General features: G+C 37.9%; 1 protein-coding gene across 1 annotated transcript in view; it reads left to right on the forward strand.

Annotated features, from left to right (window-relative positions):
* Positions 1-21,437, forward strand: part of LOC139697493 (uncharacterized) — a 678,343-nt gene that overhangs the window by 515,462 nt on the left and 141,444 nt on the right. The window contains exons 4-5 of the mRNA XM_071596219.1: positions 6,146-6,463; positions 7,070-7,324. Coding sequence (XP_071452320.1) covers positions 6,146-6,463; positions 7,070-7,324 — 573 coding nt within the window. The remainder of the gene's footprint in view (positions 1-6,145; positions 6,464-7,069; positions 7,325-21,437) is intronic.

Consider the following 21,437-nt stretch of genomic DNA (forward strand, 5'->3'; position numbering starts at 1 on the left):
TTTTTGTTCCAATACTGATTGAGGTCAAAACAGATTTTCAATTCTGCTGACTTTTTTCTCTCTGATATGGGTTCGTTTTTAGTCTTAAAACCATTACTCTTACCTTGATGACATATTGATGCTGTTACAGAAAAAAGAATCTATTGTTCAGGCTAATTAAATACGATCAGTACATTTCCTTCCAAAAGGGATCTCAAAAATATGCCTTTGCTCGGTGGGGGAAATATATCAGGAGGAAGATAAAATTACAGGAAAAGAACTTCTACGTAAAATTTCAACCTTGAAAATAGTCTCTCCCTATCTCCCTTCAACGGCGTCTCCCCTCCCAACGCCCGCATTTAGCGTGCGCTGACCGGCGTAGTTAGAGGGACTCCAATTAGTAAACCCTATTTCATCGTGGTGCCACGAATTGCAAGTTGGGTCATGAGGAGTGGGAGAGAATGGAATATGCTAACATAAAGGTGCAGAGGTAGGGAGAGAGAAGAACTCGGAGATTCAGGAGGAGAGATAGAGAATGAAACTTAAGGAAGCCCGTTAATCGCGGCCAGGGAATTAACGCCACTACCGGGTGGGATCCCGTGCCTACAGATGAGCCGGAAGAAATAATGATCAGGGACTACGAAGGCTAATAGATGAATTTAGGAAAAGAGAAGGAAGGCAGATTTAATGGCAGGAATGTTGTCCTAAATTTTTAAGCCCTTTGATACTCTGATGCACGTGCCCATGTGTGAGCGTGTGTGTGGTAGAGGCCGCGAGGGGATGCCGTCGTGAAGCCGAGGATTAAATGAATTAACTGCACTGCAAGAACCGCTCTAATTGGATCCTTTTCGAGCCAAGGGATTACATCCCTACTACGAGGGATTGCAGAGTGATGTGTTTCCTTCCCGAAAAAATATCGCCGACCCAGAATCAGTTGGATGTGGGGAAATGGAAAATAGCAACATGTAGGATATGTCCGTTATAATAGTCCACTGACAATGCATCCGGCAACTTTTGTTTATTTGAGTAATGACTTCTTAGGATACTAAGCACATAATTCAATCACGTTTTTTGTCCTAACCGAGAAATGTTCTGGAGAAAAAACGTAAATTTTTTCATAATTCCTAATAATGTAATTACATTTCAAGTGTGATTTTTTTCTCTGATGATTTCGAATCCATCGTAAAACTATCCTGATAGGTGTGCACGTGTGCTAAGTTTTTATATGAAAGTGACATTCCGAGGGTTAGCTTTATTTGGGTGAATAAAATTGTGAGTGCATACGAAATGCACAATATTGCCACTAACGTTACCTCACAGTAAAATATCGAATACATTGGACACCATTACGCTGTGGTAAAGCAAAGAAGTATGAGGAGAATTATCTCCTACTTTTCTATACAGAGTGTCAAATGGGTATAATATATTATTATTATATTATAAATTATTTATTTGATATTAATATTTATTAATTAATTAATTTTATTATTTAATTAAATATATTATTTGGAGCATAACATTTTCGTGAATACAAAATGAGGAACGTTCACTTCCGTGGAATATTAAAATATACTTGTCCCCCAAGGCATTAGAATTTCTTTAATATATCCAAGATGGGAATGAGCTCCTCCTCTTCTTAAAACTTACTTAAATTTTGTACTTATTTCAGTTCCATGGATAACATGTAAGAAATATTCCTATACAAACTAAATCGAGAGGGTCCTCTAATCTCCTATCATCTCCTAATGCCTCTTCCAAATCCCTGCTACCGACAGTACTCCGCAAATGGTGACCTCTTTATGGCTGATAAGTGTTGCATAATCACCCTATCAAACTCATGAAGCAATATTTCCTCAGTCTTCTCCATTCTATTGCCAGCGCTCAATTTCCTTAGAGTACTTGGTTGGATTCCCGACGATAAGAATACTTTCATTAGTCCACATCCACTCCCGGGAAACTGGGAATGTATCACGATGCTCCTTAAGTAACCTAAATTATGCCTTTCTGCGTCACCTGGTATTTTCCATGCAAACCTACGTCTTTTGTGGTGTCTAAACCAAGTGTTGCTGATGGCTAACCCCTATTTCTGCAAAATTTGATTTATTTCTCCCCGCGGTCATTCCCCGAGCCTAAACCGTAGTCCCCAACCTCATCACCATTCTTCCTACACCTACCGTCCCTAACCCTCCCTAACCCTCCATCACTATAAAATATTTCCCTGACGGAATACATGCGGTTATTTCCTCTAACTGATCGTATAAAATCTCATGCATACGATATTATACGATCGTGTGTTAATACTCATATATAAGCTACAAATCAGCCATATAGGCTTATATATATATATATATATATATATATATATATATATATATATATATATATATATATATATATATAACGATTGTACGGAAAAACTCATACGAGCGGCACAATAATGGGCTGACACAATATAACACAAATAGAAAAGAATAGACACATTTAAAAGAACACTCACACGGTAAATTGTTCGAGCTTTCGGCCCTCTCAGAGGCCTTCTTCAAGAGAGACTCAGAGAGAGAGTCTCTCTTGAAGAAGGCCTCTGAGAGGGCCGAAAGCTCGAACAATTTACCGTGTGAGTGTTCTTTTAAATGTCTATTCTTTTCTATTTGTGTTATATTGTGTCAGCCCATTATATATATATATATATATATATATATATATATATATATATATATAATATATATATATATATATATATATATAATATAAATGTATAAGCCTATATAGACTGATTCGTAGCATATATATTTTCATGTATATATATATAATCCTATATATGCTACGAATCAGTCCATATAGGCCATCAGTCCATACATATATATACATAGACGAAGCAGAATTCCATCGAAATGATCAAGAAATAGCGTGTGAGTGATCTTTTTATGTGTTTCTATATTGTTTATATATTTATATACATGTATGTATATATATATATATATATATATATATATATATATATATATATATATATATAAGTATGTATGTATTACTCTGTTAAATGTCAGAATATAACTCCGAGTTGGACGGGGAGTCAACACAACACCGTAATTTTATCGATTTAGATTCCATTTACTATCATATGATAAACCCTCAGTAATAAGAAATCTCTCTCGGTTACAAATAAAGCTTCCCTGGATGGATCGTCAATATATGGTAGTGATGAAGCTACACATGAGACAATAACTGGGCTAGGGTTATTTTTTGCTGTTTATTAATACACAGCAATCAAACACCGATTGCATGTCAGCTAAAACTGGCCTGAGAAGTGAAATATTATCGTCTCATGAAAATCAGAAGAAAATGAATTTTTTTTCACCTTACGGTTTTAAGTTATCATCCTTATGTGACGTGAATGTTTTTTGTAATTGTCGGAAACAATGGCAGAGAATTGCCGCCAAAAATAGTCATTTAGGCAATATTTAGTCAAAAAATATATTCATTTTGCGTCACTAATGGACTTCCCAGGCAATTTCCTTCTTCGGAAAAAATTTAGCCTAAGTTTCAAGATTAACGCTGTATATTGTTATCCGGAATGCATTCTCACTCTGGAAAACGAAGCGGACGACAAGTATAAAAAGATGTGGCGAGTCACCTTTTCAACACTTAGGAGCCTAGGGGAAATTGTTTATTCATTTAACCGTTATTTCGTCCCTAGGAGATAACGCCGAGTCCCAGCCAATGACATTAGCTTATCGCGCGCCTCGACGAGGAAACTGGGACGAAAAAAACGTGTGTCTGCCTCCATGAATTAACTGAACCATTTTAGTGTCCTAATGCACGTGGAGAACTTTTCCCAAAAAAATTGGAGTTCATGTAAAGTGGTTTCAACTCTCAGCAATATGAAAAAAAAGCCAACGAACTTCCTCGGACGGAACGCTGGGATTGCATTTGAGGTAGCTTACCTTTTTTGCAGCAAAGTTTTCCATGATTCGGATAGTGGTCTTTCCTTCTTTTCCTTTACTGAATTTCTGGTCAAACTCTCTCGAATTTTCCCTCTTTCCTTGCCTGGCTTTCTTAAGCATACATTGGCTATGAGGTACCAATAGAGGCCACGGTCTTCAAGCCTCAGTGAGTCAGAGAAGGATTGAGTGGTGATTTTTTATATTATTTATCACTCTCCGTTATATTCTGATTTCATTTGGTCGTAAAATGACATTCTGTACTTCATTTGGTCCTGGTAATAATCCTCAAGGACTAAAGAAATACGCAAATAAAATAATTAATCGAAAGTCCACAATTTATAGCCAGTTTTCAGGTGTGTCCGGCAAAATCAGCATATGTATACACAATATAGGATTAAGAAACATATATAATCAACATTCGAACTCCATTAGTTAGTGGCTAAGAAAATAAATCGTGAAATCAGTGATTATTCCAGCTTGTTAGCCGGTGTGGTTCGTTCTTGCGTCGGGAGCTGTGATGGACCGAGGAAATATTGCTTTTAGGGGTCATGTTTCTCAAATTTTACTTGTCCATCGTAGTTAACTCAAAAAATTTTAAGTTAAGGCCATTTTTTTCGTCTAACGGAAAAAATTATGCTAAAACGGCCAATTTTCACTACTAAAAAAGTTGAAAATAATATTTAAATATACCGTATTTCGTTTCCCTTTGATAGGGCCAAAGGAATTCCCGATACCCTTTCTCTTGTTATGCATAGACCCTTCCAAAAGAAGTGCCTGTACTATCTTGGAAGCAAAGTTTTCTGAAACCGACGATTATTTGGCCACCCTGCTTCACGATTCCCCAGGCGGAAGCAATAACGCTCGGAACGAAAAATGAACTTGTATCCTTTCCTAGCAAAAGGGAAAAATCGTTATGTAGTGACCTCCACGTGGGTCCATGAAAAGATGGAGTCGGCCGTTATCTAGTTATCGAGGGAATGATTGACAACAGCACTAAGCACTTCATATAGAAGATCCTGGTACATGAAGAGAATTAGGGCTATATATCATCTTTATGACTCACAGATGAACATTTCATTTCTAAAAATTTTCCGTTTCCATGTGGATACTGGAAGATATGTATAGGTATGTATTATTACATTTCATGGTAAAGGTCTACATTCCGCATCGTATGCATTGTTGAAGCATTTTTTAATTTTTTTATTGTACCAGATAACTTTATTTTTGTTTCATTTTTTTTATTTTATTTTGAGCTGTGTATATTGTGCAAAGTTAAAGGTATGCAGGTAAACAGATCCCTTTTGATAAATCCACATATCTGCTGCAGCACAATTTTTTTAACGCTCCCTTAAGGTTCCTAAAATACGAGAACGTATTTTAAATACATATAAATATGATTAGTTAAAATATATGTGCAAATCACACAAAGATGTAATTTCCATAATGCCCTACAATTCCAAATTTTCTTCTTGAAGTAAGACGCCAGCCTTGTGAGAAAGATTATCTTTCCTTTGTGAGCCTACATTCAAAGCCTTGCATTAATATAAGCTAATATATTAATAGTGTGTAGATGAAAACTTTTTATTTCTGCTCGAGTTGATTCATTCTATAATATTTCATCGGTAATTATGTGTGTCAATAATTGAAACGAAACTTACTCTCATGACTAACGCGCTTTTTTAGGATTGAAAATGCTCTTTTCAGAAAGTGATCACAATTCAGAGGAATTTGTGGTTATGTCACTCACTATATCGTCTATCTATAACTTGTACGTAAATATGGGGTTGCGGCTAGGTGCGGTCGTTAATGTATAAAAAATACATACGATATATACAAGAAATGTGAAATGAAATGAATGTCATTATGGAGCAAAGGAGAAAAATGTGCCAATAATGAGTGAAAATCTGACGTCCTTTAATCCTCTTTTATTGCAATATTTAAGTAGTCCTTCCTGAAATCACATTCGACCTGGGTTTGCGTATTTTTTTCTCGAGGAGTATCTTTTATATTGGAATCCATTAGCTTGCTTTATAATTATCCCAACTTCCCCGTGATTTCCAGCCTGCTGAAGCCGTGTGGAGCTCGGCTGATTCCTTTTAGGGATTTCAGGAACATATAGTAGTCGCCCGCCTGAATATTTCCCAACAGATGCATGTTTGATCTCCGGCCTCATGGCTCGAAAGTATAGGACTAATCAACGTAACTTTGCTTATGTCCTGCAGGAAACGATGGACACCGGGGACGACGGCGACGACGGGGGATCAAGCAGCGCGGGGGGTGGTGGTGGCGGTGGCGGCGGCAACAGCGGCGGCGGCAGAGGCTGCGGGGGCGGCGGGGTTGGCTCCTCGTCGCACCCCGCCTCCGACGAACGCCGCCGAAGACGCCGCCGCGTGGCCCACCACCGCAGGCGTCAGGTGTCCCCGAGGTCTGTCATTAACCCCGACGAGAACTTCTACTTCTATTGGCTGTTCGTGCTCACGGCGTGCGTTCTCTACAACCTGTGGACGCTCATCGTGCGACAGAGTTTTCCAGAACTACAGGTAAGGGGGTCTATGTACGTAGCTGATTAAACTCCCAACCTCATTATTGTATTGCTGGCTTATAAAATAATAATTCAAATGACGACAGGTACCCTCAAAACCTCAGGAAAACTAAAAACAAATATTTACATGCTCTACCAGCAGGGTATACATTTAATCAGCCAAAAAATATATTTAATGTGAGTGTATGAAACGACATTTCTTTCTTTATTGTATTCGCTATTTTGCCTCTGTGAATCGCGAAATTTAAATAGACCCACTAGCTGATAGTTGCCAATTTTTGCAATGGTAAACATAATTTCCGCGAATAATATCGTGCCATGGTAGATGTGGTTGATTTGGTGCATAAAGAAGGAAGGAGTTATTTGCGGTTTTCTGCTTGGAGAACTTTTATTTCAATCGGTTTCCAAGCTTTGACATTATCAAGTGCGTGAGTTATCAAATACCTACACACAATGACGTCCGGCGTCGAAACCGATCAAAATAAAAGTTTATGTGGAGCACCGCAAAAAAACGCCTTTTTTCATCGTAATTTCTCTGCTTACCCAAAAACTTGGATTATTAATGCTCCTAGTGGATCTTTTTCTTCTAAATGCTTTCCATTAGGCCGGCCTTCCTGTATTCTGGCGTTGCGGAGATGCCTTTGGTGACACCGTATTCCTCCTAGACGTGGCTGTTCAGTTCCGCACGGGATATCTCGAGCAGGGCCTTATGGTTTACGATTCCAAGAAACTGGCCGCCCATTACATCTCCTCCAAGGCCTTCCTGCTCGACCTCTTCGCACTGACACCGCTTGACCTTGTGCAGCTCAGTCCAAAAGTGGGCCCAAACCCCATCCTTAGGTTTCCAAGATTTCTCAAGGTGAGTTCAAACTATCCTGCTACTTCTAATCCTTACCGATTTGAGAAAATATTTTGAAAGTAAATATCACCGGGATAAATTCTTCGATATTATATTCATTACTGTTATTGAACAGGTAAAAGCTTATTTCCTTTTACTTCATATTGTCTCCGATTACGTCTCAATTTTCATTTAGCTGCTATTTTCTTCCTCAGCGGTGAATGGGAAGGTGTCACGTTTGTAAGCATTTTTACCTTAAGGAAACATAGAATACGTTCGTTGACATAATCATTGCATATTCATGGACTTGAACTATTTTTGCCGTTTTTATAATATGGATGTTTCCATACCGTCCTGATCCTTCAGCATCATATAATATGTGAGATGGATATGAAGGCTGACGAAGACCGATAAAATTCATGGAATAATCACGCTAGTTAATTGTTTTATAATTGCACCAACATCGGATCAGACATGCTTTAGACGTTTAGAATTCAGTGTGGTCAGTGTGCCTCTTAGTAGATTTGAGCTAGACGCGGGCTGGGAATTGTTGAATAAGTTTCAGTTTATTGGCTCTCTTAATCACCTAATCAGGTGAAGGTCTGCAAATGTCCTTTGTAAACCAAAGTACTCTGGCGAAATTTCGATGTCCATTTACGCAACCACATTACATCCCTATAACTACGTTCAGGAGGTTTTCAATACTAAAATAAAATTTTCATCACACGCTGTGAAAATACTTATTACGTGCTTATGTTTACACCGCCAGATAGTTGGTCAAATGGCAATCCATTCCCAGAAACTATCATACGAGGGTCATCCGGAAAGTAGTACCCGTTCGTGAAATAAAGACACAAAAGTAAATATTAACAAACATAAAAAATTTTATTTGAAAGAGGATACTTTAAACTACTTCTCAACATAATCTCCAAGCAAATTAAGGCATTTGTCATAACGTGTGACAAGTTTCTGTATTCCTGCTGCATAGTCCTTCGCCGCCAGCTCATTGAGATACGCGAGGGACCCATCTTGCACAAATTTTTGCATAATGCAGATGGTGTTTAACAATTTCATGAACAATTGTTCGAGAAACATTGGGAAAATGCTCACAGATGTCATCAATTGTGACGCGCCGATCGTTCCTCACGAATTCGTCAACTGAGCTCACCAGTTGGTCTGTAATGACAGACGGTCTCTCCGAACGCTCATCGTCGTGTGTGTTCCCCCTCCCCATGTTGAAGTTGCGACACCACCGCCGAACAGACGACTCGTCCATTACATTGTCTCCATACACCTCCTTTAATTGGCGATGAATATCACATGGGCGAACGTTTCTTGCATTGAGGAATTTAATCACTGCCCTCACTTCACAACTGGCGGCGTTCTCAATTTTTTTAAACATTGTAAACAATCACAGAAACAACACAGGCAATGCTAGCGTCACGCAACTTGGCTCAGAGAAGGCAGACAAGCCACTGAAGCTATCTGACCTCGTCCAGCGGCTACTCGCGTCGTCAGCACTTCATAATAATTGGGTAATCAAGGAAAATACAAAGTAATACCACCATACATGGTCCAGTATCATACCTCGTCCAAAATCATACGTTGTCCGACATCACCCCCCACCCCCCGTCCAAAATTGCTCACCGTCAAATATTACCCACTATCAAAGTCCGGCTTCTCACACTTGCTCATAAATATTGCTCACAGTCTTTGTTAAGATTATCACCCAGTTCTTTGCCCAGTGGATGCCTTACACCTATTCTTAAAGATCCTAAAGTTTCATGCAAAAGATTCAAATAGCTCTCCAGGCAGTAGGGAATCGTTCGATCATACTTCAATTAAAAAAAGAAAACATTTTTCTATTTGTTTTGGTTTTATTTTAAAATTGTATTCCTTTTTCTCCTTTAAAATTTGGTTTTCTATTTCTTTCCTTTAATTTTCTCACCCTTTGTCATTTTTAAGTTATCTCCACAATCCACCTAACCTACTCTTTCTCCTATTTTGAAAACTCCCCCATTACAGGATATCCAAAATGTCCGTGTGCTTATCTGGCTGCTTTTCGTTGCACCTTTTCCGTCTTTCTGATATCGTCGCAGGCGTTTGGCATTAAATGGACTTATTGTGTCTTTAAAGAAGAGAATATTTTCTCAAGATTAATGTATTAACTCAAGATACCGCCAAGTGTTATTTTATGTTAAATGTACTTACTTTGCGGCTTGTTCTTCATTCAATTCCAATGAATACACAAAATAGAATTTTGCCTTGAAAACCATTTAATTGGGCATCAGTTATGGTATTCCATAACAATTCTCGGGAGAGAGTTCAATCTAAATCGTATTCAAGTCCGACCCAATGCTACGAAAATTATTTCCTGTGACATACCTATGGTTCAAATTTTCTATTCATTGAAGCTAGAAATGTTTCCATATTCTAAACAACGTGATATTTTTACTTAATGAAAACATTTGGTTTATTCCCCTAACTCTATTTCAATCCAACATAGGCCCTCTTCAGTAATTCTTTTTCGATCAGAATATTTTCATACCTTAAGTTGTATTTCTTACGATTCATTCCAGAATAATTGCGTTTCTGGCTTTAGGCAAACTTGGAGTATTCTTGAAAAGATATTTCCTCCGCTCCTACTTATTCAATTAAGAAAAGAACTTCTTTTGAGTCTAGCTGCGTAAATTCCAGCCAAAGTTTACAAAAGCAGACGGAATGTGAAGAGAATATAAAAATGCCTGCTTCATCTTCAAAATTCCCTAGGATATTTCAAAATGATGAGAAGTTCAAGGAATCACTGGAATCCTGTCTGTTTATAAATTAAGGCAACTTTTTTCATTATCAATGAGTTAGCAAATACTTTTGATGAATTATAAACTTCACTTGATGCTAGACGTTGTTAAGCAAAGAGGCTGGCATATTAAAACCTAAATTTCTTCATTTATGCAATTAGTCGCATAAAATGCTATCAAAGCAAACCACGGAGTAAATGCTCATGAAACATTTTCGTGTTAATTATGTATAATTGTACTTCGTTTCATTATACTCATCATCATTATCTCAAGGATTGCTTTACTGAAGCATGCGATAAGTACTCAATCATTACCTACTTAGCTCTGAGTTATTATTCGAATTGGAATATTGTAATACGAGGGTTATGCCAGAAGTACCCGACCCAACAGAGAAAACACAATTATCTCCTTGCAGCTCTATACAATTTTCCCATCGATGTTCAATAAGTTCGATAACCTTTTTATAGTAAGAACTGTCTTGCTCCTCAAAATAGCCATTACCTGTCGACAGCGCTTCTTCACGGCTGGAAAATCTTTCATTGCCGAGCCATTTTTTCAGGTTTGCGAACAGAAAATAATCCTAGGGGGCTAAATCTGGCGAATAAGGTACATGAGATAGCAGTTCAAACTTTAACTGATGAATTTTGGCCTTTGCAAAAACGGATTTGTGAGCTCTTACATTGTGTCCATGAAACAACACTTTCTTCTTAGCCAAATGCGGCGGCCGCTCTTGCTTGATTTCTTCGCTCAAACGTTGCAATAAGTTTGCATAATACCCGGCGTTGATATTATTTTCCTTTTTTAAGATAGTCAATGAAAATTATCCCACGCGCATTTCAAAAAACCGACGTCATGACCTTACCTGCAGATAAAACTTTCGTCGCCTTTTTTGGAGTCGGTTCTCCTTTTTGAATCCATAGTTTTCACTGATATTTTGTCTCGGGTGTGAAGTAATGAACCCATGTTTCATTCATAGATATGAGATGGTGCAAAAATTTTCCTTTGTTGCTGTGAAACTTTGCTAAATACTCAATTGAAGCATCTTCATGACAATGGTTTTTCTTGAGTGTGAGCAAACGAGGCACCCATCTTGCACACAGCTTCCTCATGTCCAAATTTTCAGTGAATATGCAATGTTCCGCACTTTTTGCAATGCCTACTATGTCTGCTAGCTCGCGCACTTTCAGTCGACGATTATGCAGCATCATTTTGTGGATTCTCTTCACCGTTTCTGGAGTCGTCACCTCATTTGGTCGAACAATGCGATGCTCGTCTTGACAGCTCGTATGGCCTCGTTTTAACCCTGCTACCCAATATTTTACTGCTGTAAACGAAGGAGCAGACTCACCCAGAGTAGAATCCAGTTCAGCTTTTATATTGGTCGGGCTGAGGCCTTTCAAATAAAAGTATTGTATCACATGACGATGACCAATTTTCTCCTTTTTCACAAATTCACAGAATATGTTCCCTGTTGATGGCTGCCAAACAAATACTGAACAACATAGCGTCTTTAAACTTGACACATATGCTTTATAGATTACATACTTTGTAATACAGTAATATTTTTTCAATAACTACCGTCATCTCTAGGTCAGGGCATTTTCAGGTAAAGAATGACGATGGAAATTAACTGAGTTCGATAATAAAAATTTCCTTTTAAAACAATTAAATTAGTTGATATCTTTATTTGAATTCATGGACCTCTCCGTATTTCCTTTTAACTCAAATATTAATTTGAATAATGGTTCTTCCCAAGATAATTAAAAAATAATCTGTAATTTATTACGATTATATGAGTATGAAAAAGACCGAGTCACTTCATTTAAATTGATGGAATTCCATCATCTCTTTGGAGTCACGGATTTATGGAAAGATACCTAGAAATAATAGTTCACTTTCGCTTTTGACACTGGAGGCAAGCGTATATCTAAATTCCCTTATTTTATTGACCATAAATATAACTCTCACTAATTCCAACTGAGAATTTTTAATTAATGTTATATTTTATCTTTAATTAAAAAATGGATCTACCCTTGCTCTTTCCCTTTGGATAATTTCCTCTGGATTTTGTATTATAGCTCACACTTAGAATTGTGACGACAAGGCTATTTTGTGCCTGGTAACGTAATGGTTCTTCACCCTCATTAATCTCCCAAATAGCTGATGAATACATTACATAAGTAGTCGGGTGTTATCGCTTATTCCAATACCATTAGTAAGCATGAGATACGAAATAAATTATCAAGTAAAACAATCTGTAAATTCGCAAAGGCATAGTTGTACAATGTGGTGAATTGCAGTCATTTTTTCTGCAGGAGTTGATCGATTTTAGTACTGATGGGAGGACTTCGCATAAGTCCCAGATCATGATCTGATAAGGTACAGAATTTAATGGATCGCTGTTTTCTTTGAGTTTAAAGAAACTGATCAAGGTTTAATTAAAATTAATTAAGTTACGAGATTCAATTCCAGCCATTTTTTACTTGTCTTATGTAAATTAAGTTTAACCATAAAAATTTCTTTAATTTCAAAACAAAAAATCAAAATAAACTGCTTTCTCTCTTTTTGTTACTTGTTATTACCATTTATTTAATATTATTGCTATAATTTTACCAACGGCCTTTTATTCTTTGGCCCTAACGTCATTTTTATGAATGAAGTAATTTTATCTCCTGTCTCAGACAGAGAGATTATCTAAATAATTCTGAACCATAAAATCAATTTTCTGAGTAAATAGGTTCATTCTTGAATCATCCCCAAGCGTTTAAAATGTTCTCATCGTTTCCGTCTCCCAATAGTATCCCTCTCCCGCCCAGAAAGAGATTCCCCTTTCCTCTCCATAATCGTAGGAACGCAACTTTTTTCACAGATGATTCCAAGTCGTTACTTTCAGCCAACTCCTATAAGTTCCCCATTTGCACAGTAATTATGCGTTCCTTTCCGTTTTCGAGGATGCATGATCCTTTCCCTATCCTCCCCTTCATAGCCCTCCCAAAACTTCCATATTCTCCAAATAGGGTCTTCAAGGAGTCAACCTGAAGAGGTCAGAAAAAAAATCACGAAGGATCGGGTCGAGACACCAAACCTCGTGACTCCCTTACCCAAACGACCCGGGTCCCCTAGTCAAGACCACGCCTCCTTCAGGCCTAGTTGGGTAAAGGAGACCCTTGAATCCCATATCGTCTTGAAGAGATTCCGGCATTTCCCTTCCCGCTTCCTTCCGTCGGTGGATGGGGGGAGTAAGAGTGGGAGCGAGCCGTGGGAAGTGGGCGGACGGGATTCACTTTCACCCACAGGGTCGTCCGTTCCCTTAACTTCTCCAGTTCACTCTTGTTTCTTCCCACCAACTTATCCTCCCACCTATCTCCCTTGCCACGTCCTCCCATCCTCATTTCTTCTTTAATGAACCGTCTCACGCATTTTCTCGGTTTCTTCCTCTTCGACTCGCAACCTCCCAAAACTCTTTCTAGCGTGCAACCGTTTTTCCACATGGCATTAAATCGCCTGCCCAAAATTTTGGCTTAACATTTTCATCCAATTTTGAACTTTCTCGTTTTGACTATTCCAATAAACTATTTTATATTTTATTCAGATATTTTGTTTTCGACCTCCTGCGTCGTACGTGAATTTTTGGTGTCGATGGAAAGTAAACGTGGCAAGATACAGTCTCATGAATAATGAAGGTCTCAAAATTTGGGATCTTTAGATATGATGAAGTATGCTTTAACGTTAGGCAGAAACGCACACTAGATGAGAGATAAACCCCGTCTCATTCGAAGAGTATGGGAAATACAGACAATTGCTAAATCAACTCCGAAAGATCGTAAATATTATCCTCAAACTGGCAGAAATTCATTCAAAGATTTTATTCTTACAAGTTAACTCTGTAAGTATCCTTGAGGAATTCTTTACATGCAGAATAATTTTGGAGTCGGTACGGCCACTTATATCATACTAAAGCTGGCGTATAACTCTGACAAATAATACGCAGGGGATTTTGACAATTTTCCCGCTCATTAAGGTTAATAGCCATAACGATGGCCTAATGAAACCATTATCGCTCTCCCTCGAGTTACACCCTGCTCATAAATCGTGGTATCAAGGATATTTCGTAGCCAATTTGATGAAATTATGTGTCAATTATTTTAACTTACAGCGAACGAGTGTTCGATGGAGATAATGTCACAAAACGATCCGCAGACACTGACATACATCAGTTCTCAAGAAAATGAGTCAGCTCTTTAAGCAGCGATCAGTCGCTTAACCCATTCTCCACTCATTATTAGAATTAATTACCTGCTGCTTTTCATCAAAGGTAAAGTGATAACACTTCCTTAATGACTCCACGGAAATGTGAACTCTTTACTCCACTTTATTTGGCCAGTTTTTGGAACTAGTTCGCCGGGCGTTACAATAAAATGTTAACCTTAGCATTAAATGCATTCCAAAAGATTTAAATATAATTTGTGGAGAGTAGGAACAAAGTTTTAAGGCAGGGAGGCTTCGTGATTAACTACTGCAAAGATGAGACAGGCTTAGTGAAATTAATGGAGCTATTACTTACTGAGTCTGCTCTGTTCCCTATCACGCTTCTGTTGGATCTTCAAACTCCTAGAGTCCACCTTCTTCTTCACACCAAACCCTCACTCTATTGTTCCTTTCGTCTTGTTGTTGAGTTCTCCTACCTCTTCTCATTCTCATCTCGGTTCTTTCGCACTTCTCCACCATGCACGCCTCACTCAGTTTACCGCTGAGTTTGACTGCCCATACCAGACCTTTGTCTCCAGTCTCGCTAAACATTTTCTCCCCAACGCACCGTTAGGGCCAGAGCCATAACCATTCCGTTTTTCCCAAGTTTAAAGCCAAAAAAGCAGATGCAATACTTAGATCTTTCCTCTCACCTCTCTGCAGCAGCTCTCTCTCTTTCTCAACTTCATTCGAATTTCTTGACTGTCTGTGCTATTGTCTTTCTCTAAACTCCTTCGTCATGTCTGAATAAGCCGCCGACCATTCCTTTCCCGGATTAAACGCAGACATCCTAAACTCACTTCGGGGTACCAATCCACGTAAACAGACGGCATTGTGACATCTTCATGTAGTTTTGGGTGCATGAGTATCCATAGAATTAAAGGCTTTCATTGATACAGAATAAAATTTACGGGTAATTTTACTCCCTCTCCTATTAATTCAACATAATACGTATGAAGAAACTCAGAATATTTTTAGCGCAGATGAAATCAAAGAAAATGACCTTCAGCCTAGTAAAGTATCGTAAATAAAATGAATAAGTAATTAGTTTCATAAACAATCGAAACCGATTGAGCGTAAGTAAAATTTATTGTTAATTATAAAAAAATAAATCTTCGAAATAACGATTGTAATGAAACATGCTCCCGCAATAAATTAGTCTCAAATTCGCTCCTTCGGCTCGTAGACCGCATACTACATTTCTGACATAGCATTGATCTCGTAGAAATATTCTCCTAGATCATCGTACCTCTAATAGTAAATGTTTAGTTATTCAGTATCAGGACTAAGTTAATTTGTGTGACCGAACCTCAGTGAATGAATCCCAACTAAACCCAAAAAAAATATTTCATGTATTAAAATTGATGTTAACTGTAAAAAAAACTCTTCAAGTTCATAAAGGGTTTTTAAAGTAAATGACTAACTGAATTCTCTTTCTTCGAAATATTTTTAATGTAAAATATGCGATATAAAATTTTGATGACACTCGAGTCTGACCTGAAGAAGGTCTCAGAGAAGGTTGAAAACTTAAACTTTCTTCTATATATATATATATATATATATATATATATATATATATATATAGGATATATATATATATATATATATATATATATCCTATATAGAGCATCATCCCGGCAAGTCGAACGATCCATGATCAAGTCCCGGCCAAGGAAATCATTTTGCGCTTGTGAACTGCTTGATTCCGCTTTCCCCACTTTGTGTTCATCTTATACATGTGTTCCTATCCCTTTACCTTACATCTAAATCCATTTTAATGAATATATGTTCACCATATGGCGGGTTTTGCGTGTTTCAATGCATATATCCTATCTGATGAACAAGTACTACTGATACTTATATCTGATCCCCGGACAACTGCGAGTTATACCTAACACGTAAATTTATTACCATTAACAATTTTCAATATTTATTCTATAGAAAATCATATAAATTAGAGATTTAAGCTATCTTCACTGAGATATAAATTTACTGACTTAAAGTCCGTTTATGAACAGCGACTGATCGGAATACTACCTTGATCAAAAAGTTCCCGGAATAACCACCGTGTGGCGCTCCCATCTTTCCGATTTGAGTTCTGTTTTTTTTTGTTAAATTGGTACATCTGTTGTTGATATTCCCTTTAAATCTTAGTGTCATAACTTGACATTTGCAAAAGTTACGTAGCCAAGAGTACATCTATCTCTGTGTGTGTTGGCGATTTTTTACAATTGCAGAAATGGATTTAAATTTGCAACAACGAACTTGTATTAAATTTTGCGTAAAAAACGGATTTAGTGGCGCACGGACGTTGGAAATGTTGGAAAAGTGTTTCGGCAACGATTCTCTAAAAAAAACGGTCGTTTACCAGTGGCACGAGCGGTTCAGAAGTGGTCGTGAGTCAATCGAAGATGATGAACGCAGTGGCAGACCATCGACATCGAAAGTCGGTGAAAAAATTGATAAAGTAAAAGAAATGTTGGTCAATAACCGCAAATTAACCATCAGAGAAATAGCGGAGGACTTCAACATTGCCTATGGATCCGCCCAAGACATTGTGGTTAATGATTTGGGTTTCCGTCGTGTAGCAGCAAAGTTGGTGCCGAAAGACCTCAATTTCATGCAAAAAAGAGACCGTTTTGACGTCGCAAAAGACATGGTTTGCGAGGCTGAATCCGATCCCACATTCATCAAAAGGATCATTACTGGAGACGAGACGTGGGTTTATGAGTACGACACGCAATCCAGACATCAGGCAAGTGAATGGCGTTCACCAAATGAGCCGAGACCAAAAAAACCACGTCGTTTTCAGTCAAAAAAGAAGGCAATGCTGACGGTTTTCATGGATTACAACGGTGTAGTGCATCATGAATTTTTGCCAGAAGGCCAGACAGTAAACAAAGAGTATTATTTGGGCGTTATGAGACGTTTGCGTGAAGCAATTCGCCGAAAGAGACCAGAAATGTGGGCAGAAAACTCGTGGATTTTGCACCAATGATAACGCACCGTCGCACAGTGCTATCATTATTCGTAATTTTTTGACGAAAAATGCAACAAATACCATCCAACAGCCACCGAATTCACCTGATTTGGCTCCCTGTGACTTCTTTCTGTTCAATCGAGTTAAAAAACCATTACGGGGAACGCGTTTTAGCAGCCGAGAGGAAGTAATGGAAAAATCGCAGGAAGCACTGATGGACATACCGAAAACCGAATATAAAAAATGTTTCGAGGATTGGATCAAGCGCTGGCATAAGTGTGTTGCAGTCGATGGGGATTACTTTGAAGGGGACAATATAGATTTAGATGAATAAACTTGTATTTTTAATTTTCTGAATAAATTCCGGGAAATTTTTGATCAAGGTAGTAAATTGGTGTATGTATAAATAATCTCCTATATATATGACTACTCAGGTTAAACAGAGAGGCAATGACAAAATAAATTCTGATTTGTTCTCTCTCGATAATTTATTCGTTTCTAGAATTCAAGTACAAAAACTAGTGACTTCTTTGCCGCGTAATTCGTATTACCGGCCAATACATGTCACTGGCAAGCAATGCAATTAATAGGTGCGGCATTTGAACTACATAAAATCCATTAAAATTTAATGGAGTCTATATAATATACAACTGCCACTAAAATAATTTTAGAATTTCGAAAATGTAAAATATTGTCATATTCTGTCATAACAGTGACATTAAGGTATTTTTGAGGAATCATTAAGCAGAGATTAAAACATGAAGAGTAGTTTGAACGTTGAAAATACTTGTCGCGCAATATCTTTCTTTCACTCTCCCCAATTTCCTTTAAATATTACAAGCCCATTCATTATAAACAATAGTGAGAATGACTGGGGAAATCCCACTCGCCGAATCAAACGTTGAATATTCAAAGAATGCTGCTTTCCATTCCCCTCGCTTTTGTCTCTTTCCTTCATCTATTGCCCTTGTATCCAACAGAAGTTCGCGAAAGTTATTCGGTGTTGTTCGGCTTTTGCTTTTATATAGATCTACGGATTTTTTTTCATCCGAAATTTCTGAGAAAAGTTTCCGGAGAGTTATTTCATGCCTGGACACGGCGCATTATCTTTCAGATGAATGGATGGAATGTTCGAAATGTACATATTTTATTCAATGACTTGCTCTGCGAGGGAATTAAACATTTAGCTTCTCTCTCGAGATGAGATATCATCGATCAACAGCAGTTCATTTAAGTAATTTGGAGGAAACAGAAAATACATGAGTAGTTTAATTTTATATGTCACTCTATATCTACTCTCCAGTAGCCCATCTGGTACACCTATATAAATAGCCCCTCCTTAATAAAGTCCATTCGTGAGATACTGACTAAGATCTTTGCAAACTCGTCCATTTTTCTCATTATCGCAAAATTATTCCCATAGCATCCCGAAACTCTTCAGCTTTAATATACGATATATGCAAACATACATCATTTTGATTGAAATTGAAATCACGGGCCCAGCGCAAATTTTCTTGATTGGATTTCAAATTTAAGCACCAATTTTAGGGCCGTAATCTTAACTGTAAAGGAATTTATTACAGATAGTGGACTTTTACCACTGATGATCTTCTCATTGTACCGTCCTACTGCATGACTACTACTATATGTGCCCTTTTATATCGAGCGATCGCTTTATGTTACCGTTCAGAAATAGGGCCAAGGGCCTCGTCGCTCGCGGTCCTATTTCTTCCTTTCTTCATATCCGCTCATATTGTGTGCTGCAACCTCTCCAACCTTCCGCCCCAAGAGAGCTGCCGCCGTCGTCTGCAATGTATTTTCTTGGGGTCGAGGTGAACCAGCCAATCCTCCCTCTCCGACCACTCCCTTCGACTTGACAGCTTTGATTGCGTAATCCGTACTCTCCGCCCCACCTACTATCATTTGTCTACCCCCACCGGTTAGTTCATTTTGAAAAGCACTCAGTAATAACGGGTTGGAATTAACTGGAACTCAAACTCTCAATTCCCTGTCCGTAATCTTTCAATAATTTCAATTGTGACAAACTCTTCGCTGAGGAATGGAATTATCTTGTTAGTGTGATTTATTACAATTCAACTTTTCTCCTTTTTATTTAAATTGACGGAAGGTTTTGACTGAATGCTACCAAATAATATATCTCTTAACTGAAGCCATCGTAACTGTTGAAATGAAATATCAACAGTTACGATGGCTTCAGTTAAAAACCTTTTGAACCATCAATTCTTCATTCTTATCCATGAATTTAGCTGGACGTACATTAAGCCGTAAGTAGCTTTAAATAGAAAGAGATATTTCTACCTCCAAGAATAATATGCAGAAGTGAAGAGAGATAGTCCTTTCAGGCACTCTTATAATTGGCTATACAATTGTTCCCCTTTCTACCCATCCAATTCTTCATATGTGACTACAGAATTGGATGGCCTTATGTCAGGGTACTAAAATACCAGAAGATATAAGTGCTGCGCTCATTGAGATAATTTACACTCGGAAAACACGAAAGTTGTAATTGATAAATTCATGTATTATTTTCAGTCTGGCAGAAAATATTTCCAGCATGTCAAGTTCGCCATATTATCATAACTTCAAAAGTCTTACACAATTAATGTTGTTCCTACGGAGAGAGAGGAGAGAGAGCGATCTTCATATCTTCGTAAAAGATGCGGGAGAAGTGCACCGTATAAAAGTCAAAAGTATATAATACATCCAAGTAAAAGAGTGAAAGCATTTCTGGTTAAAGATATGAAAGAGGTTTCCAAATGCTGAGGCTTTGAAAGCAGTAGTCGTCGGTCACGAGGAGGGGATGTAAAAGATAGCGTTGATCACTCGGCTGAGAAGAGAGAGAGTGCGAAGGTCAAAGTGAGGTCACACCTTCCTTCAGAGAAGAATGGGACGCGAAGTTAGGACTGGAAGGGCCTAAAAGCTGGGACAAACGGAAGGGGGGAGAATGGATCCGGAGGAGAGAGAAAAAAGAATGGAGCGAATGTGATGCTGTCAGCCGGAAGAGCGATCTTCAAATATCCCTCGTCTAACCCTGAAGACACAGAGAGACATGGATTATCAGTCTATTCAGGCACCACCTCGACGTATTCAGTATCGACCACTTGTCCAAATAGCTTCCGTGATCAGAACCTTTCAAACGTGCTGTTAACATTAATTGATCATGGTTATATATTATACGATATTATCAGCGCCTCTGGAGTTTAATTATTACGAATAACTGGTGTTTAACGATTCCGTTGACTTTGTTTGTTGAGAAGACCGTTTATTCTTCTGCAAATTTTTATATTATATCCCTGGTGCCCCTCCATTTTCAATTTTATGACCGATTGAACATCAACGACTCTCACGGTGACAACTAGGTAACACATATTCCTTAAGAAATTTTAATTTTTAAAGTCGTAAATAATTCTTCAAACGTTAAAAAATCATTAAGCGGATGGAAAACTGATTTGATAACTGAGGCTAGAAATCACATCCTTAAATTCCCTAAATCAAGCTTGTTTTCATAGTTCACGATAATGGATCAAGTTTCTTGTGCCATATACGGTTTGGCAAATAAATCTGCTACCCGAAGAATTGCTCAGCTTGGGTTTAATCAATAGAACGATTTATAAATTCTCCCGAATTAGTCTGGTCCTTTCGGGCATTAGCCGGAATCTCTATCATTCACTCACCTACCCGACTCCTATTTACATTAATGAGGATCTAATTTAAATATTTTCCTCCACAGTCTCTATTCGACATTCCTCACCCATTCCTTTGGTGTCTCTTCATCTTTAGAACCTATAACATTTTATTTTACAATAAAAATCGAGATACATCAGTAATGTGTCTCAAAAATATTACAAGTGATAATACAGGGTGAGGCAAAAAACTTCCTTTTTCACAAACGCAATAAAACCCATTTTAAAACAGAATCTTTTTATTGTTTTAAATATAGGTACATATTTTATGTTTTGTTTTACACAGTTTTGAAAATCAAATCAGGTAGGTGACGCCCCCCCATTGGTCAAACACTGAATAAGCCGATTGCTGGCATTTGTCATGACCCTTACCAGCATAGCTGCTAGTATGTTGGCAATTTCTA

This window comes from Hetaerina americana, unplaced genomic scaffold, assembly GCF_022747635.1.
Source record: "Hetaerina americana unplaced genomic scaffold, ioHetAmer1.1.p SCAF_78, whole genome shotgun sequence".
Classification (NCBI taxonomy): domain Eukaryota; kingdom Metazoa; phylum Arthropoda; class Insecta; order Odonata; family Calopterygidae; genus Hetaerina; species Hetaerina americana.